At 30.6% G+C, this 13907-nt stretch overlaps 2 protein-coding genes across 3 annotated transcripts; one reads left to right on the top strand and one right to left on the bottom strand.

Annotated features, from left to right (window-relative positions):
- The first annotated feature begins 340 nt into the window (after positions 1-340).
- LOC127241483 (cyclic dof factor 1-like) lies at positions 341-2428 on the top strand. Its single transcript, XM_051260564.1, has 2 exons — positions 341-663; positions 1027-2428. The coding sequence occupies exons 1-2, from the start codon at positions 448-450 to the stop codon at positions 2116-2118; spliced, it is 1308 nt and encodes a 435-aa protein (XP_051116521.1). The 5' UTR covers positions 341-447; the 3' UTR covers positions 2119-2428.
- Positions 2429-4749: 2321 nt separating this feature from the next.
- LOC127266058 (uncharacterized) lies at positions 4750-9009 on the bottom strand. Of its 2 annotated transcripts, XR_007842074.1 has the most exons (5): positions 8507-9009; positions 7613-7651; positions 6514-6598; positions 6148-6316; positions 4750-5179 (listed from the first exon to the last, which is right to left on the bottom strand). XR_007842074.1 is itself a non-coding variant. In XM_051296153.1 (4 exons), the coding sequence occupies exons 1-4, from the start codon at positions 8873-8875 to the stop codon at positions 6234-6236; spliced, it is 576 nt and encodes a 191-aa protein (XP_051152110.1). In that variant the 5' UTR covers positions 8876-9008; the 3' UTR covers positions 5860-6233. The 2 variants fall into 2 exon arrangements, 1 of the variants encoding a protein (XP_051152110.1); XM_051296153.1 differs by lacking the exon at positions 4750-5179 and having other exon boundaries at positions 5860-6316; positions 8507-9008.
- Between the last annotated feature and the right edge of the window lie 4898 nt (positions 9010-13907).

Below are 13907 nucleotides of genomic sequence, written 5' to 3'. Positions count from 1 at the left end.
TAAAAACGAGGAGAAAAGAAACAATAATCGCAGCCGTCAAAATTAGGACAAATGATTGGTCAGGATTCGTTCCCGTCATTCCCCTACGTCACTACCCTAAACTGCAATCCACCAATCGTATCCCTCCACGTCATCATACGGGCATCGGATTTGGTGCATTCGGGTGCACCAAGTTTCCGTGCACCTCCGAATCTATTGTACACTCGCCCGGGCCCACACAAATAAGAACTTGTGGCTTAGAAAGCCGGACTCCCTGCTGACGTGGCACCCCACATTTTTCGTATTTTTATTTATTTATTTATTATTTATTATTTATACCTTTGGCGATTGTTAATTTCGTATTCACTTTCATTTTGGCAAAGACAGCGTTTTCTTTCTGTGATCTTTCCCTGTTTTCGTATTCAATTCAGTTTTGGGAGATTTTGTTGATCGTCGTCGTCGTCGTCCATGGAGAGGATGAAGGAGGTCAAGGATCCGGAGATCACCTTGTTTGGTAGGAAGATTGTTTTGCCGGAGAGCGGCGGAGGTGAATCCTCCGACAATTCGTCGAACGAGAGCAACTGTGGGAGCGGCGGCGGCGCTGAGTGCGATCGCTGTTTGGAAGTGAGTGGAGACGGGGAAGAAGAAGAGGTGGATGAAGAAAAGCATTTGCTGGTTGAGAAGGTAATTAATTAATTGTGGATTTCGATACACGAACGAGTTGAATTGTTTCAGTAATTAGTAGTACATGTCTGTGTGGAAATGAATGTTTGTTTGGGGATTTAGGGTTTCTGTGTCAATAGTCAAGTTGCAGGAGATTTTAGAACGGCTAGAGAATGGTATTTAACTTGCATATGTTCGACAATTAGAAGGTTAATTGTCTTGGGTTAAATCTCTTCTAATCAATTCCAAGTCCATTGATTCTGACCTTAATGTTAAGCAGCAATTTGAATGACAAATTTCCATTGGAAACTATGAATTTTCTTGTGTTTGAGATCGACTTTACTGATTTGCAACCTTTGATGGTTATACTTTCGAACATTTTAGGTCAAATTGGCAGAACTCTGTGATAAGGACCAAAAGGTAACCACAGCATCTAACTGCAACGAGAATCTATCAAGTTTGGATGAGAATACCAAAGATTCCTCAATGGAAGAGGCAGACATGTCAGAGAATCAAACCAAGTCTCAAGAAGATCAAAGTGATGGAAAAAAGGGGCAACAGAAGAGCCTAAAGAAACCAGACAAAGTCCTCCCCTGTCCTCGTTGCAACAGCATGGAAACCAAGTTCTGTTACTACAACAACTACAACGTCAATCAGCCTCGACACTTTTGCAAGAGCTGCCAGAGGTACTGGACAGCCGGAGGCACGATGAGGAACGTCCCGGTGGGGGCAGGTCGTCGCAAAAACAAGAACTCAGCATCCCATTGCCGGCACATTACAATCACCGAAGCTCTCCAGGCAACTCGAATCGACAATCCCGGCGTCATGTCCTTTGGGGCCAATCCACTTCTATGTGATTCCATGACAACGGGTTTCGGTCTTGCAGACGAAAGAGTAGCAAACACCTTCAGATCTACCCATTACGAGCCTGATCATGTAGATGCTGCCGGTTCCTACAAGAATGGCGAAGATTGTTCGATCGAATCATCAACCTTAACAACCAATTCGACTGCAGAAGGAGGGCCTCAACAAATTCCATGGCCCTTCCCATGGAATCCTGTGGTAACTCTACCTGCCATTTACCCGATGCCCTTCTACCCGACACCCTATTGGAACTGCAATCTTCCTAATGCCTGGAACTTGCCGTGGCCATCAATGTCAAATCAGAAATCCGGCCCCAGCTCCCCACTCGGTAAACACACCAGAAATGGAGAGTTGCTGACCGAATCAAAGGATCAAGAAAATGTCGTACTGGTCCCGAAAACTTTGAGGATTGATGATCCGGAGGAAGCTGCAAAGAGTTCGATATGGGAAACACTTGGGATCGAGTACAGTTCCACCACCCGGGAGGGTCTTTTCAAGGCCCTGCAACCCAAGGGGGGTGAGAAAAAAGTTTCAGTGTCTCCCTCACCGTTATTGCAGGCTAATCCGGCTGCACTTTCTCGATCCATTACCTTCCATGAGGGAGCTGCCTAAGGCTGTTCTTCTCACAAGATGTTGACACAGAGTTTACTGATCGTTTTTTGCAATTATCATCGATCATCAGAAGAAACAACATTTATCTTATTTGATCTACTGGTGACAATTTAGGCAATTCGATTGTTTCTGTTGTCGGGGAGTTTGTATTTTTAAGTGCATAGTTTTGTGTAGGAAGAGATACTGACAGATGAGAAGAATGTAGAATAAAAGCAATGTAGATTCTCACTTGTACAAAACTTAGCTGTTTTTTGTTGATGTCCTAGGTTGTCTTTTGTTTGGTAAGGAGTTTCTTTCTACTTGATACTCAGCTTTCAACAAACTTTGTTCTCACTTACGTGAACTATGAAAGATTTTTAACGGGCATTGATCAACCCGAGCTCAGGTCTAACAAATCAACACAAATCCATTATGTACGGTTAGAGTTAGCCTTTTTTGGAACACAAATTAATCTCGTAAGTTAACACGAGTTCTTTTAGTGTTTTTTTTTTTCCACTCACACAATAAAAAGAATTTTTATTTTTATTTTTATTTTTTTTATGATGAGTTCGCGAAAATGAAAATGAGTATTACATTTTCTTTACATGAATAATCTAATCAGTCGTCTCAAACTCCATTCAAATGCGAGGGATGACAATTTCTTCATTTCCTTGTTTTGAGGAAACCTTCGTTTCCATTACAATCCCACAAGTGTATGATATACCAAGAATGTTAAATTTCTATTTTTACTGTCTAGAACATAAATTAAATTAAAGGGAAACCCCTTTCGGCATTGCCTTGTATTCATTAAAAAGGTTGTATAAATAAACACAAACAAAGGGTTTGTTTGTTTGGGGCTTTGGATTTTGAGTTGGGATTTGAATAGTAAAAATTTTAAATTTGAATAGTTGTATGATGTTATATAAATAGGTATTGATGTGATATTTTGAATGTAAAATTGATTTTTAATATAATATAAAAAATAAAAAATAGGTGTTTGATTTGATATTTTTGGGAGGAAAATTTTGGATGAATAGTAAAATTTTGTCTAAATCCGACAAACGAACACACCCAAAAAATAACAAAGAAAAGTGCCCTTCTTTTTTCTTTTGTTGATGACATTGGATTAAATCATCGATCGAATTTAATAGCGGGCAAATAAGATAAGTCAAATTAGACGAACTATGCGTGACAAATAAGATTTGAGGTCATCTCTTACGGGATGAAAAGTAGCCCTTTTTTTTTTTTTTTTTTATGATGTGAGAACCCGCAGCTACCAAAAAATTGCACACTGAATAAACACCCGATCAAACTTAATATCTTGCAAAATAGGTTCGACAAAGCAAATTCAACGTCGAAGTTTGAACCGATGACTTTACGATTGACAAATTCAGCATCGAAATTTGAACTTATAATGTCACGACGACAGATTCACCCGCCACATAACTAAACGAAAAGTGCCCCTTATTGACTTTGAAAAGGATGGATTAAAGAAAAATATGTGTAAGCTGGTGGATCAGCAACTAAGATATTTGTCATGGTAATGAACAAATTTAGGCCACATATTTATTTAGATATATATATTAGTATATTATAAGATAAATATCAATCGTACTCATGAGGCCCCCAAAACCACAACTACACAAAGTGCCAATAAATGTTTTGGGACTATGGCTTTTTCGTGTAGCTTTTCTAACACCCTTTTTGTTTCCCCTTTTGCCCCTTGCCTCTATCAAGATTTTCCCACTTGATCTTGTACTTTCCAAAAAATAAATAAGGATGCGATTTTTGCACTATTCATCTGGAATAATAATTTTCAAATATCATATCAAATTTTTATTTACTTTTTTTTATATATAAAAAAAAAACTAACTAATATTACCATTGTCCAGTTTAAGATTATATTTATTTTTTACAATATTAATTATTATATCAAAATATAATATAAATTAAAAAAAATAATTGCAAAAATACTTTCATAAACGTTTGTACAAAAAATATTACACAAATATCAGAATATTTTTAACGTTAAGTATGCAAAAGATAAATGTGATGTACTGACGCAAAAGATAAATATGATATATATTAAGTACACGCAAAAGGTAAATGTTATGCGGACGGAGAGAATATATATATTTACACCTACACTTTTGGTAGTTTTGATATTATTTATCCAACATTATTTTTTTTAAATATATATATATATATCATTAAATATCTGTATCTTACCAAAATATCACATCCAATAATATTTTTTTTATAATTTTCAAAAAAAACTCAAAACTCCAAAAATCTATGTTTAAACAGTATTTTCAATACAAAACATTGAATGGACATTTATTTTTGTTATTCAACTTTCTATTATTTCTAAAACTTCAAAATACTTCCAAAATATATATAACACAACTTAAACTTGTACAGATCATCACATTCAATATTTGTTTATGTTGGATCAAATACCCACTCTTTATTTGAACTTTTTATTATTTTAAAAATTCCAAAACATGTAAAACAACCTAAATTTGTAATACATAGAATTGATTTTGAAAGTGATTCTCTACCACTTCTAGCTATCCCATGTCATCTACCAATGATCTTTAGAACCCTTTTATTTTCATGTCTTTCTTGGGTCAATAGCAAATATGGACAAAATTAGGAAAATATTAAGTACAATTAACACAAAAGTCAAGGCAAACCACACGCACTACGTGTATGCATTCTTAGTCAACAAATTGACATTGACATTTTTATATAACAAGAATAGACTGAGTTGACCATCCCAATTAATCAATTCAAATCCGTGTTAAGACCAACAGCATAAAAGTCTTTTTTCTAATCTTATTTATTTGGACAAGAATTGTCAATAAGCACTGATCCTCAAATCTATCCAGAGCAGAAGATAAAGATTAAACCTCATTTCATAGCTTTCCACTTCATCTTATTAAAAGAAGGGAGTTAAATTGCACAAAACTCACCCGTGGTTTCACGAAATTGCGTCAAACTCCCTCGTGGTTTCATAAACTCGGCGTCTAACCCCTCTCAGCGGTACTTATTTAACGGTGTTAACTTACACGCATCCAAACTGCGAATGAATTTCAGAACTTTATATTCTAAACTCCAAAATTTACAAGCATATTCATTACTATTATGTTTAGCCTAAAAAAATAGAAAAAATAACTCCTAAAATCTGAGAAAACAACTATTTTCAAGTATATTCACTGTTCTCTGAGGCTAAATATAAGAAGAACAAATATATTTGTAATTTTAGAAGTTTAGAATTAAAATTTAAATTCATTCGCAGTTTGGACGCGCTAAATAAGGATCACCGAGGGGGTTAGACGGAGAGTTTATGAAACCATGAGAGAATTTAACGCAATTTTTTAAAATACGGGAAATTTGGCGCAATTTCTTGAAATTACAAGTGGGTTTTGTGTAATTTAGCCCAAAAAATATAATAATAATAATTAAAATATTTCAGAAATGATCAACTAAATGCCACCAACAACCTCAAAAAGGTACCCATGTTGTTTTATAAAACTAGAAGAAAGAAAGTGTGGATGAAAAAGGCCACATCTATGAGGAAAAAGGTGCAGTTTGGGAGGCTATCACTATCTTAATTAACATAAAGTAGTATTTGAGAGATGAATCATGAGGGCTCCAACTTTATCTTCAAGATAACATCACAAACAAGTAATAAAGAAAGAAGACAATTCTTAACCTATGAATCAGCAGCCAAAGTCAAATTCCACTACAAAGCCGAAAGATAAAATTATAGCAAACATTTTTCATGGATATATGTTAGTTAAGTCTCTCTGGGTATTTATTTTAATCCATTGTAGTTTAAATATCGAACGACTGTATTTTCATAGAGTAAGCAATCAATATTTCCAAGAACTAAGAAATGAAGTGAACTAGAAATTCATTAAGTTTTATGCTCAACACCAGCTAATCCAGTTTGATGGCCAATAATGATTTTTTCAGTGCAAAAATAGGTGAACAAGATATACAGTCGGAAAGTAAGAAGGGAGTGGAGTTGACGGGAATACATACATCATAGTTGGCTGATCAACCATCTGTGTAGGAATTCCATCTCCAAGTAATATCATGATATTCAGCTATGGATGATCATAAGCAACCTACTGGATTTTACACCCACCAGAATCTGGTCCACGGCGAACATTGCCATAGGCGGATAATTCGAGAAGGTCCATATCACGACCTATGTAAAATGGCAAAAAACAATTGTATAATATGTCTTTATCTTGGAAAGTTGTATAAAATATGAAACCTGAATTGCTATGTAGGCTAGTCCATTCTTTCAAAGTTTCAGATTTTTATTTCATCTTGGTTGGTGTTCGGGGCCATGTATCTACGAGATTCATACGCTTAATCCATGAATCATAAGAAGATACATACCTGAAACACGGCAGTAAGCACTCTTCTGGATCAGATCACTTTTGGACATCTCAGTTCTGTTGCCCTTGGATCTATTGACAGTTGCCTAAGGAATCAACGATTCAACGCACAAAGTGAAAATAGTTACACTATCGGATCTTGAAACTATGTTCCACAAATGAAAGGATTATACACATCTTCAAAGAAGATTAATCAGTTTGAGAAAAGATGTCTTACGAGTACAATATAAAACAAAATAATTCACTAAATCAGCCTTCAGAAATCATGTCATTATGGAAATTGAAATTCAGCACCACTTGTCCACCATCATGCGTATATCATCATAACATGCAGTATAAGCTGAAGCAACAGAATACTCAAGCACATCAACTCTAACCCTTAACGAAAACATCAACTTCCCAGCTTATGAGGAAAAGGAAGCAAAAAGTCACGCTGACGACCACCCAAATCAGTAACTACTCCATACATACAATCAAAGTCATGTTTCAAAAGCATAAGTAAGAAACAGTGTTGTGTTTACAATACAGAAACTTAAAAATAGTTATAAAACAACAAAACTTTATGATATTGCACTCTTGATTGCAATTCGAAGAATCTATTGAATAAAGTTCTAGTTATGCTACTAAAAAAATTCTTATCCATCATTATGTGCCAATATCGTATGATAAAATGGGCGAAACCTAGAAAGAGGTATTGGTTTTACTTAAGGTTAATCTGTTGTAGTCAATAGAATTCTAACAAATGGTTCTCAATGAACCTTTTTCCTAACCACAATGTTAAGATGCCTAATCAAAGAATAAAATAGTGATAAATAAAAGCAAATTAATGAAAAAGAAATGCAAAACCAATTACCATGTAGTCAATAGAATTCTAACAAATGGTTCTCAATGAACCTTTTTCCTAAAATAATAGAAAAAAAACAGCTGTTGCGAGTCCTAAAAAAAACCTTCCAAATAGCCAAGTGAATAAGTTGAACTTTCTTTCCCAAGTACCAAAGGGCACAAACCTCACTTGTCATCAATACAAACAAGAATAATGGCAACCGAATATGCATTTTCTAGACAAAAATTTCCATGTAATGAATGAAGCAAAAATTTACCTGCAGCACTTGACAATTCTCTAATGTGCTTTTCCCTCCCTGAAATTGCAAAACTATAGATGGTTACATACTCACGTAGGAAGAACTAGCATTCATAATAAATATAAATAAAATAATAGAAAAAGTAAATATACATCTTCCAATCTCCAACCACATATTGTTTGTGAAATCTAAAGAACCATGTCAGCAAAGAAAAGCATAATGGTCTGTCTGAGTGACATGTTTTAGTTGAGCCGAGGGCAGATTATAAATTTTTTTAAATGACCAAAGCACTCAGAAGACTCAGAACCAAATTGGTTGCAACAGCTCATTGCATAATCGAACAAACTTAAAGTCAGAACATGTTGCAGAAGCCAGTTTGTCCATGGCTTAGGATAAGAAATATCGAATTAAGTGCCCATCTTGTTTATGTCGTTGGATCTTCGAAGTAATAAGTGTTAAATAACAACAACCATAATAATATCTAAACTGAAGTATTATTTTCTAACCATGCTCGACAAACAACATCAACAAGGTCCAAATGAATCATCAATATCGTAATTCGATACATTGATAAACTAAACATAAATGTTGTGCAGATCGATATATGAATGTCTATTGTATTTCACACCATTGAATTCACAACAATGTCAATATCAGCAATGTTCCCTTTCAATCAATGATAATTCATAATCTACAAAAATAAAACACATTCTTATATGAGCAGCTAAAAATCGATTGAACATCTTTAGCCCTAAATCAATTTCTAGGTTTTGGAAAGTAAATCCAATTGCTAATCCGTTAGGGTAACAAACACTGAAGAAATTTCACATTCCCACAAAACTCTCCTTCCATCTAACCGTTGGCATTCAATCCAAAAGTTATTCCAAATTTGAAGCTCTAGAAATCAATTACCTTGGAATAAGGAACAATGTGATCATAATCATGGCAGAGGCAGCCCGGGCAGCCAACAAGCTTCCGGAAAACAATGTTACCCAACGCATCACGGCGCCACCTCTCCGGGTCACGCCCCTTGATCTTCTCCGCCTTCTCCCAGCATTGCTGCTTCACGCTGTACGGAAAGCTCCTAGGGTTCGGATTTTCGGGGGAGATTTGAAGAGCGTCGAACTTCGAAAACTCTTCCGTCAAAAAATCGCCGTCAATAAGCGTTGCTGCCGAAGGCGGAGGGGATAACGGCCGGGATGGACTGGTAGCGGGCCGGGCCCCGTTTGAGGAGGGGAAGCTTTTGCCCTTCCTCCGCCTCGTAGGAGAATTTGGGCTCATTCTGTGGCGGGCCAGTGAAGGTTGAGGGAGGGTTTTAGGGTTTTACCTTATCCTTGATCGAATTGCGTCCAGAAAATTGGGAATTTCGAAAATCAAAGTCCGTGGTGCTGATCACGTCATGCGTGGCGTGGTAGTGTACTGTACATTAATCGATTATATAATATCCTCCTCCCAATGAATTGGGTTTACAATTGACAGGAAATTTCTCCATGGTCGCTTTCATGGAGTCCAGAGTCAAGGTCTTCGGGAAAATGACTTCGTTTTGTATCCTGGTTAAGCAAGTCGTTGCACGATAATATTATTGTATATTTTTAGTTCTAAAACAATAGTCCTATTTTATATTTTTAATAATTAATTTTATTTTTTTATAAATTTATTTTTATTTTTTTACTATAATTATATAATTATTGATATTTTGATATTTTAAAAATACTTTTATATCAACTTAGTATAATATTATTATTTTTTAATTTTGATGTCTATTTCAAGTATCCATATTGTCTTGCAACAGAGAGAGTATGATTGTTTATTTGAGTATATTGTAAGGTTCTGTTTGTTTGGTTTTGGTAATGTTTTGGAAATTTTTAGCTTTTTTCTTTTTTTTTTTTTTTATCAATTTGTTGTAATTAGAGCGGTTAATCAATTAAATTATTTGTGAATTTTTATTCGGTTCAATTTGGTTCAGTTTGATTTAAACTCATTCGCGAACGAACATGAAAGAATTGAGCTGAATCGAACAATATAAATAAGTTTGTTTTTGTTAACAAACAAATTTGACTCTTTATTTGCTAAAGTTTGTTAAAAAGTCATAACTGTAATATATATATATATATACATGAAAATATTTATTAAAATAAGATAATATATATATGAATTAAGAAATAAAATAAAATATCACATTTATCTAAATGAGTTCAAATAAATTTGTTACGAACACAAATTCAAACAATAAAATTTTTTAACAAACCAAACTCGAATACTATAAATAAACTCAAATGATTAATGAACTAATATGAGTCTTGTTTTTTAATCTTAATAAACAAATATAAATATTTAAATTTCTGTTCGATTTAGTTTGCTAACAATTCTTATGTTATTCATGCAATTTAATTTTTTTTTATATTATAGTACACATAATTTGTTTGATGTGTTTATTTATACAATATTTATTCAAACTCAAATTTTTTGTTTCCAAAGCAAAAACCCAAGCAAACACATCCTTAATTCTTAATATGTTATATTTAAATTTGATCATTTTTAATTGGGATGATATAGTTTTATGTGAAATGATAAATATTTTATTAGTAATATTAATTTCATAAATTTTATTTTGATTTGAATTTTATTCTTGAAATATTTTTGTTTAAATTATATTTTTAATTTATTATTTAATTGAAAACAGGTATATTTATTTAAAATTGTGCTAAAACTTTTTAAAATATAATATTTTATTAATAAAAATAGTTTAAACTAAAACTAAATAAATTATATATTTATTAAATGAAAAATAGTGTAAAATTGCAAATGCAACTACTGCAGTTTCATATTAAAAAATACTTTATGCGTCCCACATTGAAAGTCCGTGTTACTATAGACACGAGAATTTATAATAAGTATAATTAATAGATAATTAAAAATATATTAGTAAAAATAATTATCCTATAATATAAATAATTATAAATTAAAATTAAGATAACTAATTAATTTAATTAAAATTTAAAAAAATTAAATTAAAAAATTTAAAATCATTTAAAAAAAAAAGTGAAAACGTCAATATGATCACTTTACTGTAAAAATTCACTTTTAAAAAAATAAAAAAGGAGATACCCTTTGCGCTTTTGGTTTTAATATGTTCAATGAAATAATTAGTGAATATATTATTATTATTATTATCATCATTATTATTATTACAAAATAAATAAATTTTTTTATCTGTTCATAAAATATATATATTTATTTTTAGGTGATCTAATTATAAAATAATTATTTAAAAAAATACTTTACTTTCTGCAAATACTTTTATTTTTATATCATATAGAGTAAAATTATACTTCTTCCGTCTTATAATAAAGTATCCATTTTCTTTTTTAGTAATTATACTATCTACCTAACATTACAAATATCCTTACAACTTAAAATATATTACACAAATGACATTACATTTGTATCACACAATACTAATAAGATTAATTTAGTTATTTTTACTTTATTCCTACTATATTTTAATATAATACTAATATTTTTAAAATCACGTGTAAAAAGCAAATGAATACCTAGTTATAAGACGGTGAGAGTATTTATATTACTTTTAACTATCACATTATAATTAAAATACTCATTCCGTCCCATTGAAAGGTTACCATTTGTCATTTTTGTCAGTCCCAAAATAAAATTACTATTTTCTAATGTAGTAATTGTATTACCTACTTAACATAATAAATACCCTTTCAACTTACAATATATTACACAAATGTCATTACTTTTATATTACACTATACTAATAGGGATATTTTTGTATTTTTTTACTACAATCTAATATAATATTGATATTAAAAAATCTACGTGCAAAAAGCAAACGTCACCATTCCAACGGGACGAAGGAAGTATTACTATTACTTTTTAAATTTTATGCACAAAGCAAATATATATATATATATATATATATCTTTTAGAAGAATTAAATATGAACAATTGATAAGTAAATCTAACAAATGTTACGCAAATTAAATAATTTATTCACTAGTATATAATAGCAGTCGTGCTTAAATCCATATATTTCTATATTTGCTTTGCAGAAGAAATATTAACTTATGTTATCTATAATTTGTAATAGCATTCGTAATTTAAGCGCGTCTACTATAATTTTCGTTAAGTACTAACAAATGGGTATTTTTCGCAACACCATTTGAACTACGAGTATATAAAATGAAATTTTAGAATTATAGTCTTTTCGGCCGATTTTACAAACATGAATTTTTATTTTTATTTTTATTTTTTGTTATTTTTTTATTACAGTAAAAATAATTAATATACAAATACTAAATATATTTAAAATTATAATTATATATTTTTCCTTTGTACAAAAGTAAAATTGTCAAAATCATACCATTATACTTCCGCTAATCAACTACAGAACCATTGAGTGTGTTTGTTTGAAGTAGCGTTGAGCAAAATATCCAAATTTTGAAAATTCAATCTGAATCAAATTGAAATTTAAAATTTGGTTCGGATTTTCGAATTGGATCGGATTGAATTTTTAACAAATTCCGAATTTTTGGATCGGATCGGTATACTTAAAATCCGAACAAATCCGAAATCCGAAATCCGAAATATAACATTTTAATATATTTTTTTATTATACATATTTAATATTTTATCATAAAATATTATATTTTAATATAAAAAACTCAAATTTAGTAATTATATTTTAATATATTTAATTTTTATATATTATATATATTTCATATTATAAAATAATAATAAAATATAAAAGAAATTTTAAAATTAAAAAATAATAATAATAAAAATTTTTAGAATTTCGAATTTTTCGGTTTGGTTCGGATTTTTTAGTTCGGATTACGGATTTTCAGATTTCGGATTTCGATTATTTCGGTTCAATTCGAATTGATTTTTTCAAAATTTCGGATTTTCGAATCGGTTCGGATCTCAAATCCGAACCGAAAATCCGAATGCTCACTCCTAGTTTGAAGAATTTTGGGTGATTCCTATTGGAATAAATAGAGTATTTAATTTCTACCAAAAAAAAAAAGTTGGATGCATGTTTTACTTGATATATTTTTACAAAATATTTACACTATTCAATTTCTCAATTTTTTCCAAAAATACACATTCAATACCGATTTTTTTATGCAAATATTACATTTAACAATTTTTTTCACTTTAAAATTATTATAATTATATATATTACACTACGGATGTATTCTTTTAAAGTTTGACGTACTGATTATCACGCAACTATCATGATTCACTAAAAAATATATTATATTTTTAAAAATATATATATTTTTTATCTAAACTATTATTTAAAATAGAAATATACTATTTTCTTATTTTTTTACAAAATATTTTATCCAAATCATTATTTAAACTAAAAATATATTGGTAGCTTTTGGACTAACCAAAACACATGCAAACAAGGTAAAGAATTATTGTTGAAGTTACTACAATTTTCTTGGAAGTGTCCAAACTTCTTTAACAACAAACTTCTTGTCTAAAACAATACACTAAAGTGTCCCGTAAGGGGTGACCTGGTGGTGTAGGGATTAGAATTGTGATCGGGTTCGGCCGGGGGTTTACCCAGTGTGCACTTTCGGGTAGTGGAAAGTAAACCTAAACTTTAGAGGTGAACTAAGTTAGTATACTATTTTGTAAGATTAAATAAATATTTAATACTCATATTTTTTGAAAATGTTAGTATTATAAAAAAACATAACATCTTTTTTTTTTTTTTTATCGGATAGCAAAATAACTTTTTCTTTAAGTATATGTAAACAAGACCAATGTTTTTTAAATAAAAAAATAATAATAATAATAGAAAGGAAGAAAGAAATTATTTTTCAAATTCCTTATAATTTATTCAATTAGCTTTAAAATCAAAAGGTAAATAATTTTAGAGAGAAAAAACGTGTACAAATATAAACTGAATTATTTATTTTTAAAATAGTCAAATTTCAAATTTAAATAATTGTTTAATATAAATTAGTATTTGATATGATATTTTAAATATAGAATAGAATTTGAATGTTATATATGATATAGTTATTTGTGAAATAAAAAAATATTACATGTTCCCTCCTTTCACCTTTATGTTTTAAATTTATCTTTTTACTTTATTTTACTTAATATTAAAATAAATTTATATTTGCATAATTTATCATATAAATATCATTATATTAATATTATTATTATTATAAGATAGTACTTCATTTCTTTTTCTCCTTTGGTTATGCAAAATTTGATCATAAATTTCGAATGAAATATTACATTAAAATTTAATTTTACGATTAAAAAA

This window comes from Andrographis paniculata, unplaced genomic scaffold (genome assembly GCF_009805555.1).
Source record: "Andrographis paniculata isolate CXL003 unplaced genomic scaffold, ASM980555v1 Contig18END, whole genome shotgun sequence".
Lineage (NCBI taxonomy): Eukaryota > Viridiplantae > Streptophyta > Magnoliopsida > Lamiales > Acanthaceae > Andrographis > Andrographis paniculata.
This window is presented reverse-complemented; position numbering and strand designations above follow the sequence as displayed.

Coding starts and splice junctions, on each gene's coding strand:
- LOC127241483 (XM_051260564.1), top strand. CDS start 448: ATGGAGAGGATGAAGGAGGTCAAGGATCCGGAGATCACCTTGTTTGGT. Junction 664..1,026: donor AGCATTTGCTGGTTGAGAAG/GTAATTAATTAA, acceptor CGAACATTTTAG/GTCAAATTGGCAGAACTCTG.
- LOC127266058 (XM_051296153.1), bottom strand. CDS start 8,875: ATGAGCCCAAATTCTCCTACGAGGCGGAGGAAGGGCAAAAGCTTCCCC. Junction 7,652..8,506: donor ACATTGTTCCTTATTCCAAG/GTAATTGATTTC, acceptor TTGCAATTTCAG/GGAGGGAAAAGCACATTAGA. Junction 6,599..7,612: donor AGAATTGTCAAGTGCTGCAG/GTAAATTTTTGC, acceptor TTGATTCCTTAG/GCAACTGTCAATAGATCCAA.